The 15,653-nt window shown below is 55.8% G+C and overlaps 1 protein-coding gene across 1 annotated transcript; it reads right to left on the minus strand.

Moving 5' to 3' along the window:
- Positions 1-509: 509 nt before the first annotated feature.
- IL21R (interleukin 21 receptor) lies at positions 510-14,144 on the minus strand (the record flags this gene model as incomplete). The annotated part of the gene is made up of 8 exons (XM_082670012.1): positions 510-1,274; positions 3,054-3,138; positions 4,132-4,228; positions 4,691-4,868; positions 5,510-5,655; positions 7,999-8,198; positions 11,224-11,326; positions 14,096-14,144. The coding sequence occupies 8 exons, from the start codon at positions 14,142-14,144 to the stop codon at positions 510-512; spliced, it is 1,623 nt and encodes a 540-aa protein (XP_082526138.1).
- Between the last annotated feature and the right edge of the window lie 1,509 nt (positions 14,145-15,653).

The raw sequence follows: 15,653 nt of genomic DNA on the forward strand, positions 1-15,653 counted from the left end.
CCACCCCCAGGGTCACTGTGGGCTCGCTTGGTCCCCTTCCCCTCCCCCTGAAAGGCGATAAGGAACAGTCTGGACTTTGTGCGGCTCTGCAGGCAGGACCTGGGGGGCTGGGCTTGGTGTCTGTCCCAGGCAGTGCCCTGGTCTCGGCACGTGACCTGGGGGTCACCCACGTGCCTCGGAGGGAGGGAGGCTGTCATCACGTGCCCACAGACACACGTGCGGCTCACACTCGCGCACGCAGGAAGCTCACGTCGGCACAGACACACGAGTGGCCTTGGGAATACGGCAGAACCACGGCCGAGCTCCGTGTCCACAGGCACGCAGGCTACTCACACGCGCAGCCACGCCAGTGGGCACCTGAGCCCCAGACGTGCACTGTAAACACGAGGCTCAGGGGTCCCAGCCGGGAGACCAAGGGCTGCAGGCCTCGTTACACCTCAGCCCAGGTGACCCTGTCCGTGGCTCGTGGCTCAGTGGCATGGCCAGCTCTGGACGGCCAGTCGGCCTCACTAGCTGGCCTGGGGCCCAGGCCCTGCAGGTGGAGGGGCCATGACCACCCACTGGCGGAGGTAGCTCCTGGGGGGCCCTTCGTCCCTGGGGCTACTGAAGTCATGCTCCACGGGGCTGCCGCAGTCAGAGTCCACAAAGCCGCTGTCAAACGTGTCCATGTCCAGGCCAGCTGGGGGTGAACCTGCCTCGCTGTCCGACACCCCTCGGGGCGACCCGCCATCCCAGGGCGGCCCGGGGGCCCAACCCTCCTCATCCTTGAGGTGCAGCTTTATCCTGCCAAGCAGGCTGCCCAGGGGGTCCCCCGGCCCGGCAGGGCCACTGGCTGAGACGCAGCCACAGGATAGGACTGTGGCCCCCGTGCCCGGAAGCGAGTCCTCCGTGCCCGGGCCATGCTCCAGGCTGGTGTCCAGGTTCAGGGCTGGGTAGCCGTCATCCCCGCAGGTGCAAGGCCAGGTGCACAGCCCCTCTGCGTCCACCACGGTCACCGTGTCGATGGATACCAGGCCGTACGGCCGGTCCCTCTCCTGGCTGTGAGCTGAGCTGCCCAAGCTGCCGGCGGTGGAGTGGGCTGGGCCCCAGGAGCCCGGCTCAAGCACCCCGTCGGCTTCCACCAGGTCTGGGGGCTCTGGCAGCTCTGTGGGCACCAGCCCCTTGGCTGCAGTCTGCGGTAGGCACTGGCTGTGCATCTCCAGGGACAAGGGCACCCCTGGGCTCCAGGATCTCAGTTCCAGGCTGGAAGCAGTGAAGGGGGTGCCCACCCATTTCTGCGAGAGAGAAGAGGAGGGAGAGTCATGGATGGGATGGGGGACAAGGGGTGGCGGGGGAGCATATCAACAGACAGACACAGAGACAAGACAGACAGCAAGAGAGAAAGAGACAAAGACTCCAGAAGATAAAGAGAGAGATGGGGGTGGGGGGAGTTGAGCACCGTGCTGTGTCCCTATCCGGGACAGTCCCTGTCGCCGTCCCGGCCTCCCTGGGCCTCAGTCTCCCTGCCTGTAGCAGGGAGCTACGGCCCTCAGCAGTCTGCAGGCACAGACAATCTGCTGCTCGGTGGCCTGGGGTCTGTATGGGTGCGGGTCCAAGATTCCCAAGCTGTGGGGACGAGGGGCGGGAGGCCCTGAGAGCTGAGTGACAGAGCCCTCACCAGGCCTTCTGTTTTATGTCCTCGGGGAGATTTCTCGAAACCATGCATTCTTCTGTTTGTGTCCTCACTAGAGTGGACACATGACCAGGGAAGAAGCCCCACTTCTTCTGGTCACGGCTGTGTCCCCAGAGGCTCACACAGTGCCTGGCACACAGTAGGCACCCAATAAATGTATATTAACTAAATGAATGAATGGAGTGGATCAAGGACCAGCCACTCAGAATAGATAAGGGCTGTGGGGTGACAATGGACTGAGGCAGCTGTCCCTAAACTTTAAGGATCCCCCTGCCCTCACCTGCCGGGGTCCCACTCAAGACACAGGGTCTCCATCCAGGTGGCAGAGAAAATCCCTGAGAACCAAAATCTCCCAGTTTTGAGCCTACTCCATCAGAAAACTCCTCTCAGAACCCTGCTGAGGCCACTACCACTGATTTGAAGTCACTTTTCAGCTGTGTGGCCTTGAGTCAGTTACTTACCCTCTCTGTGCCTCAGTTTCTGCATCTGTAAAATGGGCCTGCTAATAGTCCCCACTCCACAGGGTGGTTGTGGGGATTAAATGATAAATTAAATAACAGCTGTGGCGCTCCTAGCAGAGTGCCTGGTGCACAGCAAGTGCTGTAAGAGTATTGGTAAAACAAACACAAAATAGATGTGATATTTGAGCTTCAGGGAAAGTACAGAGGAAAGAGGAAAGGGTTTATCCAATGTGGGCTGCAGCCTAGGCTCCTCCCCTGCCCGGCTCTGAGCCTCAGTCTCCTCGTGGTTCCCCTGGGATGGTGGAGCACACCCTCCCCACTTGCAGGGGCTGCTAAGAGGATGAAAGGGTGGAGGTGAGACAGTGCTCAGTGAGTGCCAGGCAGATGGCATGTTGCACTTCCTGACTTCCAGACTCTGCTGGAGCAGATGGGTCACCACATCCTCTCTGCGGTGACTGCCGCCACCGGGTGGGGGTTGGTAAATAAGCACAGAGAACCCAAGGGCGATGGCGCTGGTAGCGGGTGTTGGGGCCTGGATGGGGCTGGTGTATCTTGCAGGCAGGGCCATATCCTTCCCAGAAGCTGCTCCCTCCCCACCTCCATAGCAAGGGCTTCTACCAAAGGACCAGGAGGCCACTTCGTGGCTCAAGGGACCACCTGGCTCATCCTCTCTCCCAGTTTGGCTCCTTGGGCTGGGAAATGCTGCAGGATCTTGTTTAATTCTTATGCCAACTCTGCCCCACTGGAATTATTTCCTGCACTTTGCATGTGCAGAGACTGAAGCCTGGTTCCAGCCCGGGTCGGGGATCTGGGTGCCCCGGGCCTACAGGGTGGGGCTGGTGGTCTAGATGTGTGGGTGGAAGCAAGCTCCCAGAGTGTGAGAGGCTCCCAGGGGCTCATCATGTGGTGGGGACACTCACCTTGAAGTCTCCGCTGTGGCCCACGTACAGGGGCTGGAAGAAGGGCTCTGGGCTGGGCACCTGCACCCACACATTTTTCCATAGCCTGGAGGGCAGAGACGAGGTGAGCCCCCCGCACCTCCCAGAGGGCAGCCGGGCCTCCCGCTCAGAGGCTCCCCAAATGTGTCCTGCGGGAGGCTCAGAGCCTCCAAGACACACCCAGGCCCCTCCCTTCCGTCCCTCTGCCCCAGGCCTCAGTGTCCACATCTGTAACATGGGGCAGCGAGTCTCCTGAAGGTGCTCCGAGTTTAAGGGCTTGGCTGCCTGTTCTCTGCTAAGCCAGGGCTGGCCCCTGAGCCGTGACTTCCTCCTCCACCACCAGGGATGAGCCAACAGCCAATTCCATGGGGCTGTAGGGAGGGGTCAGGAAGTGTAGGCACAGCGCCAGGCACCCCAGCACCCAGAGACTGGTCTGCAACACCCTCTGTGATTCGCAGGCTTCTCTGCCTGGAACAGGGTATGCAGGGCCCCCGCCCAGTGTCTGCCACTTAGCAAGGGCTCAGCCCCAGCCAGCAGCATGCACGAAGGCCAGGGGAGCTCAGGTTTTATCAATGTTTTTAATCAGCATCAGCCCTTCTCTGGATGGCCACGTTCAGCAGAAACCCAATACATAAAGAGATAAAAGCAAAACCTCTGGTGCTGAAGCAGGATTGTCAGGGGGGTTCTTCCACCAGCCCTTAACCCCCACCTGGCGGCCCCTCCTGACCCTCAGGACTCAAAGCTTAGAATTCACTGGACAAGATCACAGCTGAGGTCACTGTTACGAGCACAGGTCGAAATTCCTTCTCCTCCACTTCACTGCTGTGTGACTTTGGGCAAGTTCCTAGACAGCTCTGTGCCTCAGTTTCCCCATTTGTCAAATGGAAGTAAATGCCGCGTATCAAGCTCATCTGGCTGCTGTGAGGGTTAAGCATGTGCTCCACACAGTGCCCAGTTTAGTATCACCATCACTGTCATTACTATTGTCATGGTGACAGGTGTGTCCTCCAGTCCCGGCCCAGGCTGAGCCCCTCCCTGCCACCCTGTTCCCTGGCCTCACCTCCAAGCCTGATGGATCTTCGGGCCTAAGATGACAAGGACGAGGCATGCGAGGACCAAGATGGGAAGCAGTTGAGGGTACAAGTCTCCCTTTATCTCTGGGAAGGAAGAAAACACTGGGTGAATTTGACCAACCTCTACGAGAGGCCACCTGGGCTGGGTGTGGAGGGCACTGGGTCTGGGCTGGAGTGGAAGTGGGTGGGAAGGCTGCTGGTGCCTCGCGGTGGGATGGACCTGGCTTCAACTCCTGCTCCCACCCCCACCCTAGGCAAGTGATTTCATCTCTCTGAACCTCAGTTTTCTCATCTGCAAAATGGCGATAATAATTCCCACTTCACAGATACATTAGGAGGATCAAAGGCCCCGCCAGGAGAGGCACCTGGCACCCAATGCAGGGCCTGGCAAGCAGGGGCCCCAGAAATGCTGTGGAACAGCTACAAGGGGATGCATGACTGAGTGGGAACCTTCCAGCCGTGCTGAAAATCTCAGGGCTCAGGGCCGCTGCACTAGGACAAGATTTAGTACAAGGAGTGGGTGTCCATCCCTGCTTCACATCTTACCTTCTGGCTGGGTGTGAAAGACGACTGGGTCACTCCACTCGCTCCAGGTCCCCTGGAAGGAGGAGCGAGGCTGGGGCCCTGCCCGCACCTGCAGCTCGTAGCTTGAGCCTTTGTGGAACTCCAAGGGCAGGAGAGAGACGCTTCTCGAATCCACTGAGATCAGCTTTCTCCCTGGACTCTGCCAACCCAGGGAAAGGATGCGCTGGGTTAGGACCGCCCAGGCCAGCCCCCGCCTCCAGCAGAACCACCCTTTACCAGCCCCCAGGAAAGGGGTGGAGTTTCTCCTGGCAAGTCTCCACCCCCTCCACAAGAGTCAGTCTGAGCTCTGGCCACTCCGGTGTGGGCAGCACAGAGCCGCGGGCGCTGCCCTGGCCTTGCCTGTGATACAGTGCTTTGGTCGCTTTCTCTCTGAGCCCAGCTCAGTCACTCACAGCCCCACAGGGGACCCTGCCTGCTGGGCCTGGGAATGTCCCGGGAACAGCAGTGGCCGTTCCTGGGCATGTTTAGCTGGCAGCATTCCGGACTTCGGGCACTTCTGTAATTCTTCAACAGTGGCTACTTTCAACAGTGGGCATTTCTGGGCGTCTTTAACGACAGGCGTCTTAGCAATGGGTACCTCTGGAAGTCCTCCACTGGGGATGGTCTAAACTATGGCATTTATGAAAATCTTAAACTGAGACCATTCTAAAGGATGGATAATTCTAGAACACTTCAGCTGTGACTGTTCTAAATAGTGGGCCATTCTGGAACTCTCCAACACTCTAAACAAAGAATGCCTCTAGAAGACTTCACCCCGCCCCAATCCTCTGAGGGTCTCACCAGAGCCCAGGGGTCTCCGAGCTTCCTGTACCGCAGCTCATACTGAAGTTTGCCCTTCAGCGCGTACAAATTGTAATCGGAGCTCCAGGAGATGTTATAATGTCCGGAGAAGGTCACCGTCACGTTGAAAGGGGGAGATGGCTTGACTTAGAGGAAAAAGCCAGAAAGATAAAATGGGATGAGATTTTGCAGCAGCTGAGAATGATGCTCTCCTTGATGAGATCAAGACTAATGACCCTGAATGACTTGGGGTAAAGCATCCCCTGTCTCTGGGCCTTAGTTTACTCATCTGAGAAATGAGAGATTTAGATGAGTCTAAAGTGGGGGTGCTACGACTCAGGGGGGCAAGAATGCAGACTGGCGTAGCCGGGGAGCGGGGGGAAACCAACGACACCCACTCATTCTCCATTTCTTTTCTAAATGATGGCATCATTTTCTTTTTACGTGGGCCTCTCACTGTTGTGGCCTCTCCCAACTGTGGAGCACAGGCTCCGGACGCGCAGGCTCAGTGGCCATGGCTCACGGGCCCAGCCGCTCCGCGGCATGTGGGATCCTCCCGGACCGGGGCACAAACCCGTGTCCCCTGCATCGGCAGGGGGACTCTCAACCACTGCGCCACCAGGGAAGCCCGAATCACTTTCTTTTAACTCTAGCTTCCTTGAGAAGTCAAAAGACTGTAATTAGCATCATGCTAATTAATTAGCACCAATTATGCTAATGATGGAAGTTACCACCTCTGAGTGCCTGCCGGGCTGCTCTACAGCGAGCATTTTGACGCCCGCAGGGGCCCTGAGAATTTGATGTGACTGTTGTCATCTCCCAGACATCTTCTGGAAAGTGCGGGACCAGAGATCTGGGCCACAACACCACGCCCTCCTGGGCTCTGTGATCCGGCTTGCCATATGCCCCTGTCTTGGGGATCTTAGCTCCTTGGGACAGAGGTTTTGTTCTCCAGGTCAGTGCTGTGTCCGCAGCTCCTAGGACAGAGGCCGGCACACAGCAGGCCCTCAAGAGATACTTGTTAAACCAACAAATGAACCTTCCAGGGATTCCAAAAAGGAACTCTGAGGCTACGGACGACTCAGCACCAAGGCCTGCGATGTTCAGGAGGCTGCGGCGAGGGCTTTATTGTCATTGCTATTTCAGCCATGGGTCCTTTGGGACTGGAATAACTGCTAAGCCCTCTCCTATTTTCCCCAGGCCGACGGAGACCTGGTTTTCCACTTCCCTGTACGTCCTGGGCTGGGTGGTGAGGACCAGAGCTGGGGATCAGGGATGGGGTCAAGGATGGGGGCCCAGAGCCCAGGAGGGGGAAGGGAGTAGAACACTGCCCCCTGGCTTCAGGCCCTGGCAGGGAGGGGGAGAGGGAGGGCGCCAGAGAGAAATGGGACTTGGAGCCGCCCTGCGAGGTGGAGGGGCCGTGGAGCAGTTCCTTCTCCTCCGCAGGGGCAGGGGGAGGCTTGCAGTCTGCCCCGCTCACTCAGAGGGGCAAGGGGCCGCCCCTGCTCCCACGCCTGGATCTGCATGGCTGAGTGAGCGTGTGCGTATGTGTGCATATGGGCGTGTGTGAGAGAGCGTGGGCCTGTGTCCAGGCTGGCTAGGCCCAGGGCTGCTGGGACACCCGTGCATTTGTCCAAGGGTGGATTTATGAGTGTGCGTGTGAGAGACTCTGGGTGTGTCTGCGTGTGTGTGAACCTTCATTCACACCTTGTGCAGTGCGACACCCACTCAGCGAAGTGGTGCAAACCTGGACCCCCTCCAGGTGACAGACATCCTCTCACCCCCCTGCCCCACCACTGGGAACCTAGGGCCAAAATCCCCCAGAGATTCCTCGCAGAGGCTGGGCCTTCCCGAGGAGGGCAGGACTCTCTTAGCAGTTTGCATTTGCATGCCTCTGAGCACAGGCTTCTCACCCCCTCTGTGGAAATCCCACTTTGGGGACACACACACACACACACACACACACTAAAAGCTGCCTCCTGGACCGGCCCTGGGTCTGGACCCACAGAGACAACTTCTTCCACCAGCCAGCACCGCCCCTCCACCCCGCCCCCAGCCTGGAGGGAAATTCCAGGCCTCACCGGAGCTAACGAATGGGAGAAAACTCAGGGAAGTTTTTCTCTTGAGACTCAGTGTCCCCACTTGCCTCATAATGTAGACAGAATCCCTAAGAGTCAGGGTTAAAAGGGCCCTCACTCTACAAATAGGGAACTGGTCCAAGTTCACAGATAGGCAGGGCTGAACCAGAACTGAAGGCCGAGATCCTGGGTCCCAGTCCAGCTCCTTTTCATACCGCGGCTGCCTCTCTTTGGTTAAAGCTCAAACCTAGTTATCAACCCGTCACACCTTAGTAAATATCGGTGCACCTACAGAGCAGAACTGTAAGGGGAGGTAAGGACATAGGACAGGTCAGCTATGATGGTGGGGGAAGGGGAGCCGTCTCAGGGACCATGTGTCCTCCTCAGCTCTGGGGTCCAAGGGATACTCACTGCTTTTAGCCAGGACAAAGCTGCCGCACTCCTGGGAGTGGTTGCCCGAATGGTCTGTCATGTTGACACTGAAAACGTCGTCGGCCATGTATTGGAACACATCCATATGGCACGTGTACTCTGCATGCGTGGCATTGTGGGTGGACCAGCAGAGGCTGCAGGAGGTGACCTCGTCCTCCAGTTCTCCATATGAGTCTTGCCTTCAAGGACAGAGCAGCCGGTTATGGCTGGAAGCCAGCGGGGCTCAGGGCACAGGGCCAGGACCCCAGCCCAGAATCTTGGGGCTGGGAGGGAGTTGAAGTGGTGCCGGGGGTCACCTGGTCGAATTACCCCTTTCCCCGGGAAGATACTCCTCCCCTGAAGTAGCCCTGATGGATGGTGTCCAGGCTCGGCTTGTATGCCTCCAAGGGACCAGGAACTCACTACCTCATTTAAGGACAGCAGCTTTTAACTTTGGAAATTTGGGCCATTCTTGCCTGGACTGAGCCTAAATCTGTCCCTGTCAGTTCCATCAACTGTATCACTGTCCTACAGAAAGGGTGCTAAGCATTTCAGTTCTCCTTCCTGACCTCCTCTGTCCAACATCTGCTGAATACCTAATAAGTGCTTGTGCTCAGGGCCAAGATAAGAGCCAAATGAACTTCATCCCCTGCTTTGGGTGAACTACCAGGGAGGCTATTGGTATAAGGTTGGGGGAAAATGCTCTGGCTTTTTAACTGCCAGTGGGCAGAAACAGTGGGTTTTGAAGTATGTATAGGAGTTCACCAGATATTTATTTCCCTACCTACATCTTCAGGCTGTGAACATGACCACCCTTGAAGGCTAATATGGATGTGTGGACTCTGTTATTTGCTAAATATTTGCTGGAATGGAAACTTCTGCTGAATAAAGTCTCTCTAAACCTCTTGCACAGCAGCTAGGAGAATCTTTAAAAACTGCCTGTCACCCCCATGCCTAAAACCCTCGGGTGGCTTCTCATCACCCACACAATAAAAGCTGGCCCTGGGCTTCCCTGGTGGCGCAGTGGTTGAGAGTCCGCCTGCTGATGCAGGGGACGCAGGTTCGTGCCCTGGTCTGGGAAGATCCCACATGCCGCGGAGCGGCTGGGCCCGTGAGCCATGGCCGCTGAGCCTGCGCGTCCGGAGCCTGTGCTCCTCAACGGGAGAGGCCACAACAGTGAGAGGCCCGCGTACCGGTGGGGGGGGAAAAAAAAAAAGCTGGGCCTTGCTTACCTCTCATCTCCTTTGCTTGTTGTTCTCTCTCACACTGGCTCACTCTGCTCTGGCCCCACTGACCTCCTCGCTATTCCTCAGACTCATTAGTCTCTCCCGACCGCAGGACCTTTACACTTGCAGTGCCCTCTGCCTGCACTGCCCTTTCCCCAGCTCACTGGCTGCCTCCTTCTCACCCAGAAAGGCCTGCCCCGACCCTCCTGGCTAAAGCAGACCTTCTCCCCATGTCACTCGCTTTCCACCCAAGGCTCAAGGTTCCTGGACTTTAAAGCACTCATTATTCTCAGAAAGCATCCTGTTGGTTGTTTTCGTTTTTCTTGTCTGTCTCCCCAGCCACTCCCCACCTGCAGTAAGTCAGCTCCGGGACCAGCTGGGACCTGGTCTGTCTTAGGCTCTACTGGGCCCCCAGTGCCTGCAAGTGTCTGGCAAGAGCTTAATAAATATGTTCTGAAGAAGTAACTGAATGAACGAATGAATGGGTGATGACAGAATGAAAGCCAGCTGTTCTTTATCCTGATCAGCACGTTGACAAAGACTCTCCTTGACCAGGCTCAACTCAGGCTCCTCAGAACTCTCTCCTCGACGAGGCCCTGACTTTGGGACTCCCAAGCTCGTCTCTGCATTGTCTAATGTTAGCAAGAATCCTGCTAAGTCATTTTAGCCAGAATCTTCCATCCTTGATATCTGATCGAATTCCTCATCCTCCACCACCCCCAGGCGACGTGGGCTCACCCTGGGCTTCCATTAGCAAGAATCCTGTTAAGTCAGTTTAGCTGGAACCCCCCTTACCCCTGATGTTTCCTCTTAGTATTTTTCCATCCATTGACCTGCTCCTTAGCTATAAATTCCTAATTTTCCTTGTTGTATTCGAGTTGAGCCCAAGCTCTCTTCCCCACACCAAAACCCCACGCAGCGGTCCCTACACCCATCATGATGGTCTTTTTTTTTTTTTTTTTAAGAATCCCTTATATATTCTTTTTTTTTAAATAAATTTATTTACTTATTTATTTTTGGCTGCGTTGGGTCTTCGTTTCTGCGCGCGGGCTTTCTCTAGTTGTGGTGAGGGGGCTCTCTTCATTGCGGTGTGCAGGCTTCTCATCGCAGTGGCTTCTCTTGTTGCGGAGCACAGGCTCTAGGTGCGTAGGCTTCAGTAGTTGTGGCACGTGGGCTCAGTAGTTGTGGCTCACGGGCTCTAGAGCGCAGGCTCAGTAATTGTTGCGCACGGGCTTCGTTGCTCCGTGGCATGTGGGATTTTCCCGGACCAGCGCTCGAAACTGTGTCCCCTGCATTGGCAGGCGGATTCTTAACCACTGAGCCACCAGGGAAGCCCGATCATTACGGTCTTGAATAAAGTCTGCCTTACCATTCTTTAACAAGTGCAATGAAAAAGTTTTCTTTAACAATAGGGACCCACGAATCTTGGAGTCAGACTGCCTGTGTTTGAATCTCAGCTCCACCATTCACTGGCTGTGTGACCTTGGGCAAACTGCATAACCTCTCTGAACCCTAGTGTCCTCGTTTGTTAAATGGGAGTAATAATTGTGAGGATGGGAAGTGATGGTTCATGTGAAGTGTAGCAGGATGCCGGGCATGTATTCAGTGTTCAAAAAAATCATGTGGCAGTCTGGTCATCCTGGGGTCTCAAAACCACAGTCTGGCCTGTGTGGGCAAGAGAGTATGGTCTTTGGAGCCCTGCTCGCTGGACAAGTCTCGTGAGTCCTGCATGGACATCTGTAAGGTAGGCACAGTGATTCCCAGCTCCCAGTCCCAGATCACGGTCAGTGATTCTCAGCTCATGGTGAAACCAAAAGCTGTCGGTGGAAGGGCTGAGAGAGCCCCCAGAAGTGGCAGCCATTATTTTTATTGCTAAACTACCTGCCAGGCACACAGTAGGTCCAACTCCGTCTGTGGCCTCTGGCAGTCCTGCCCCACCCCAGCCCTCCAGGGCTACCCTGAATCGCATCCCCGAGGCTGGCGAGGTCTGGCCACTTACCAGGTGAGGGTGAGCGTGCCAGGGTGCGGGGCCCTTGTCTTCAGGATGCAGGTGACCGTCTGGATGTAATCGGTGTAGCAGACGAGGTCTGAGCAGCCCCAGGCTGGAGGGTCAAGGGACACAGAGACCTTGGTTGGGGTGGGGGCTGGTCGGGGTCAGCAGAGCTGATCACCCCCTCACCCCCTTGAGGGCTGGAGGATGACGGGAAGCAGGGGTCCCAGAGCCAGGATGAATATGATGACCCTAGGGCCACTAAGATTAAGGCCTGGAGCAAGGGGGTCCTTGCCACCTAAGAATTCTATTTTTGAGCCCCCAAAGTTGCGAGGTTGGCTATGGAGACAAGACTCTCCTAACGAGAAACATCATAAACTAAGCGGGTCCCCACCCAGCGCCCTCCCCACAAGCCCTGTGTCCAGACACCAGGTCAGCATCCCTCCTGGCCGGCCTCCCTCTCCAGGTGGTGTGTCCTGAACTCCCCGGTTGCTGGGGGAATCTGCACATCCTGCGAGAGGGATTCGTGTGGTCAGTGAGAGACCACATGCTCCCTCTGTTCCCCGCAGCTGGTCCAAGACAGGACATGGACCTCGGTGACCTGGCAGTGCTTCGAGGGAGCAAGGAACCTTCAGAAAACTGAGAAGCCCTTGGATACTTTTGCCAAGATGTCTGTATTATCCTACTGCCCAAACCATCACCACCACCACCAACCAAGTGACACAGGTATGGTCCCCCTCAGGCAATTTTATTGCAAGATTTAATACTCTCCCAACTCCATCGTTAATTGCTTTACTTTGTTCTAAAAATGTTTGACAAAATCCAGTTAATAAGTTTTAGTTTAGTTTTGTTTTGTAAGATCAAGTGCCAACGCTGCTATTCCCCCTGCCTCCACCCCCCCACTATTTACCAGAAATTTGTTCCCCTTTTAAATGGATTCATTCTTAGTGGCTTTTTCCTATTTTTCCTTGACTCATGAAGACCCAGGGGTTAGCAGTACGTTCCTCCTGGGTCTCCATCTAGGTCAGAAGCTGGATTTGTAGTCAAGAACACTGTCACTGGAAACAGCCTTTATGTCTCCTCCCACCACATTTAACAAAGGAGAAAACTGAAGCTGAGACTGGGCCACACCTCTTGTCTCGCTCTTGGTCTGGGCTCAGGAGACCCAGGAAAGGCAAAATCTAATCTGTGCTAGTTCTTCACCTCCACACACATGGCGGACACCGCTAATCGATCATGGCCCTCACTCCCTTGGATGTGGCCTCAGAATCCTTCTCAACACAGTTGAGTGGCTCCAGACAGCCACTACCAAGGGATCTGAGATGTGGAAAGGAACCCTGTTGGAGGAGGAAGTTTCCCTCGGGGAGGAGCACGGGGCCTGTCGGTGGACACAGAGCGGCCCGTTCAGATACTTTGCAGAGAAAAGAGGACTGATTTTGGTAGGACCAAAACCCAGGTGGCTGTGTCCTCTCTGAGTTCATCGTATCCTAGTCGTTCTCTTTCAGGGCTCCAGAACTTGGAGAGGAGCTGCCTTTCCTAGGTAGACTCAAGGCCACCAAGGGACAGGGTTTGTCCCGAACTTGTAATGAAACATTGGAGAGGGGACAGTAGTCCCTGAACTAGTGTGGAGGTGGCATCAGGGACCAGAGGGAGTAAAAACCCTGTCACCGGTCACTACCCTGAGCCCTGCGCAGAGAGCCCCCGGGCCACCCCCCACCCCGCCCAGGGCTATCACAGCGTGTGGGAGGCAGTGGGAGCCGTGAAAACTGCACACGTGACTCACAAGTGCTCTGAGTCGCTATTTGTAAGCTGGAGACACTGGCCCCTCGGACGGGGTGGGGAGGTATTTAGATGATATCACGCCAGTGCAGCCCAGGCGGCCTGCGTGTGGCACTCACCCAATAAAAGCAGTTAAGACCACGGGAATCAGGCAGATTTGGGAACCCGTCCCAGCTCTGCCACTGCCTGGCTGTGTGGTCGTGGACCTGCCTCTCACCCTCTCTGAGCCTCACAGGCTGTCGGCAGAAGGGAATGAGGATGCTCGGCCCCCGGGACACAGCAGGGGCTTGTTATTTGTGCTCACGGGGTGGGGAGAGGCAGCGGGTGACCCAAAGGCCCTTTAGAGGCTAGGACAGGATTCTGACAGCTCAGAAAGGGAAAATAAAGGAGACTGACATCTGTTTCCTGATGGAGCTATTTGAGGCTTTGGGTCTTTCGGTAAAAACCGGAGTGAAATGCTTATGAGTCAGCACAGCGGCGGCTGAGGGCACCCCTGTCCCCAGGCCAGCTCCCATTCGAGCCTGTGTGCTGTGTCCCACCTCCTCTGGGAAGGCTTCCTGGATCTCTCAGCCCTGACTGCGCCCCCAAGTCTAACACCTGGCCTTTCCCTGCTCGGGTCTCGAACATCTCTCCCTCTGACTGCAACATCTCCTGCTCCTCCGGGGCTTCCTTCTAAGGCTTTGGCTGTTTTTGTCTCCACAGCCACTCTCCCCACCCAGGGAATATGTGTGCTGGCAGTGGATCCAGTGATTGCTGAGAAACATCTCCTAGGAGATGAGGAGAAACTGTGGTTAGATCACAGGCAGGACTTCCTCACGCTGAGAACTGGGAGCCAGCCAAGGCAGAGAGAAGAAGGATGAAGTCCCTCATCCTCCCGCCCCGCTTCCCTGGCCAGCGAGACGTGGAGACCAGGACTCACTTCTGGACAGTGGCGCTCTCTGGTGGGATGGGCTCTAGCTAATGCAGAGATGGTTACTGGACTTGCGTCGGCCGCAAGTGGACAGATGCCACAGACTCTGACCCTGTGGCCTCTACCCTGCCCTGGAGCCCACAAGGCCAGCCCGGCCGCTCTCCACCCGCATACCACGGGGCAACTACTTACCCCCCTGGAGCATCAGCAGGAGCAGAGGGGCAGCCCAGCCGCAGAGCATGCTGCCTGCCGGAGCCTGGAAGAGACACACAGGGAGAGGGTGGGCCTGGGGCCTGGGGACCAAGGGGCCCTGAACATCCTCCCTCTGGTCCCCATCCCTCCTTTGGAAGACTTGCCTCAGTTTCTTGGATTTGCTTCTGAGAAACAAGAGTTTGAGGAGCCCGAGGCTGCCCCCAAGGATTCCTGTCCCTTAGAAGTGGCTTCTTTGCCCCCTGGATCCCTCCCCGCTTCTCCCCGCTTCTGCCTGGGCCCCCAGCACCATCACAAATGGGGGGGATGAAAAGGGGGAAGAGCTCGCTGCTGGTCCACCCCTGCTAAGCCTGTTGATGTAGCACGACGTGCGCACGTTAATCCATCTAGATAAGAAAGAGGGAGGCAGGGAGGGGAAAGGGGCTTGGAAAGCGGTATTTGACGGGCAGAGATCTTGCGTCCTTTCTTACAAAACCCCCATGTTGATGTTAGCCCAATTAATTGGCTTCTTAATGAGTAGCAAATCCAAGATTAGCCCACAAAGGAGACAGTTCCTGCATACCTAAGATAAGTTTAGCCCATTAGCGAGGGTTCCTACCCAAATACAGAGCTCCCCCGGGTTAGCCCACCAGCAAGCACGGGGGAACCCAGCTTGACCATACGAAGGTGCCCTGGACACCCTGATCTGCATGAGATGGAGAAGAGACCTCTTTGGAGACCAGAGCCAGCCTGTCCAGGAAGAGCGGACTTTGGTACCTTGGGCAGAAGAACAACCCACCAGGCTGGCAATGCAGGCTCTTGCTGGTACTTTGTCCATTGCACCCCCAGCTCTGTGTCTACTTGGGGAGGTACCAGCCAGAAGCCAGTGGGTCCCAAGAACCCTACCTAGATAGATCCCATGGACAGGTGTGTAGCTGGAACAGGAGCCCAGAGGGCTGACCCGTGCAGGGACCAGGTCACACACATGGTTTCTTCCGGACACCATCCCTGAACCCGGCTTCCCCCAGAGCCTACTCTGGCCCCACTGGGAGCTTCCTCTGAGCTCCCAAACAGGTCACCAGGCAGGCAGGGGTGCAGGGCATGGAGAGGTTCAGCTGTGTGGCTCTCGGCTGGCCACTTCCCCTCCCTGAGCCTTAGAAGTAAAGATGGTAAAGCCTGCTTCCAGGATTCTTGTGAGGATTCAAAGCCTCCATTTATAGAATCACTGGGCCCCTGGCATAGCCCCTGGCACACAAACACTCAAGAAACAGTGATGGATACAGGCTTTTAAAGCATCAGAATGGACCGACTCCCTGAGTGATCTACCCAAGAGGTCCCCAAATGTCTCATTTTCCAAAAGTTGGCCATATTTGTAGATCATGTGTACTATTATTTATTTAATATATTTTCTATAAACAGACCCTATTAAAAATTTAACTCCAACTTCAACCTAAGCAATAATGCACATAGTTGTGTATTTTTTCCCCATAGCTGTGTATCATTCCCCAGTCAATGATTGTAAAGCATTTGAAACAGTGCCTGGCATATAGCAGATGTTATA

Source organism: Grampus griseus (assembly GCF_964374135.1).
Source record: "Grampus griseus genome assembly, chromosome: 14".
NCBI lineage: Eukaryota > Metazoa > Chordata > Mammalia > Artiodactyla > Delphinidae > Grampus > Grampus griseus.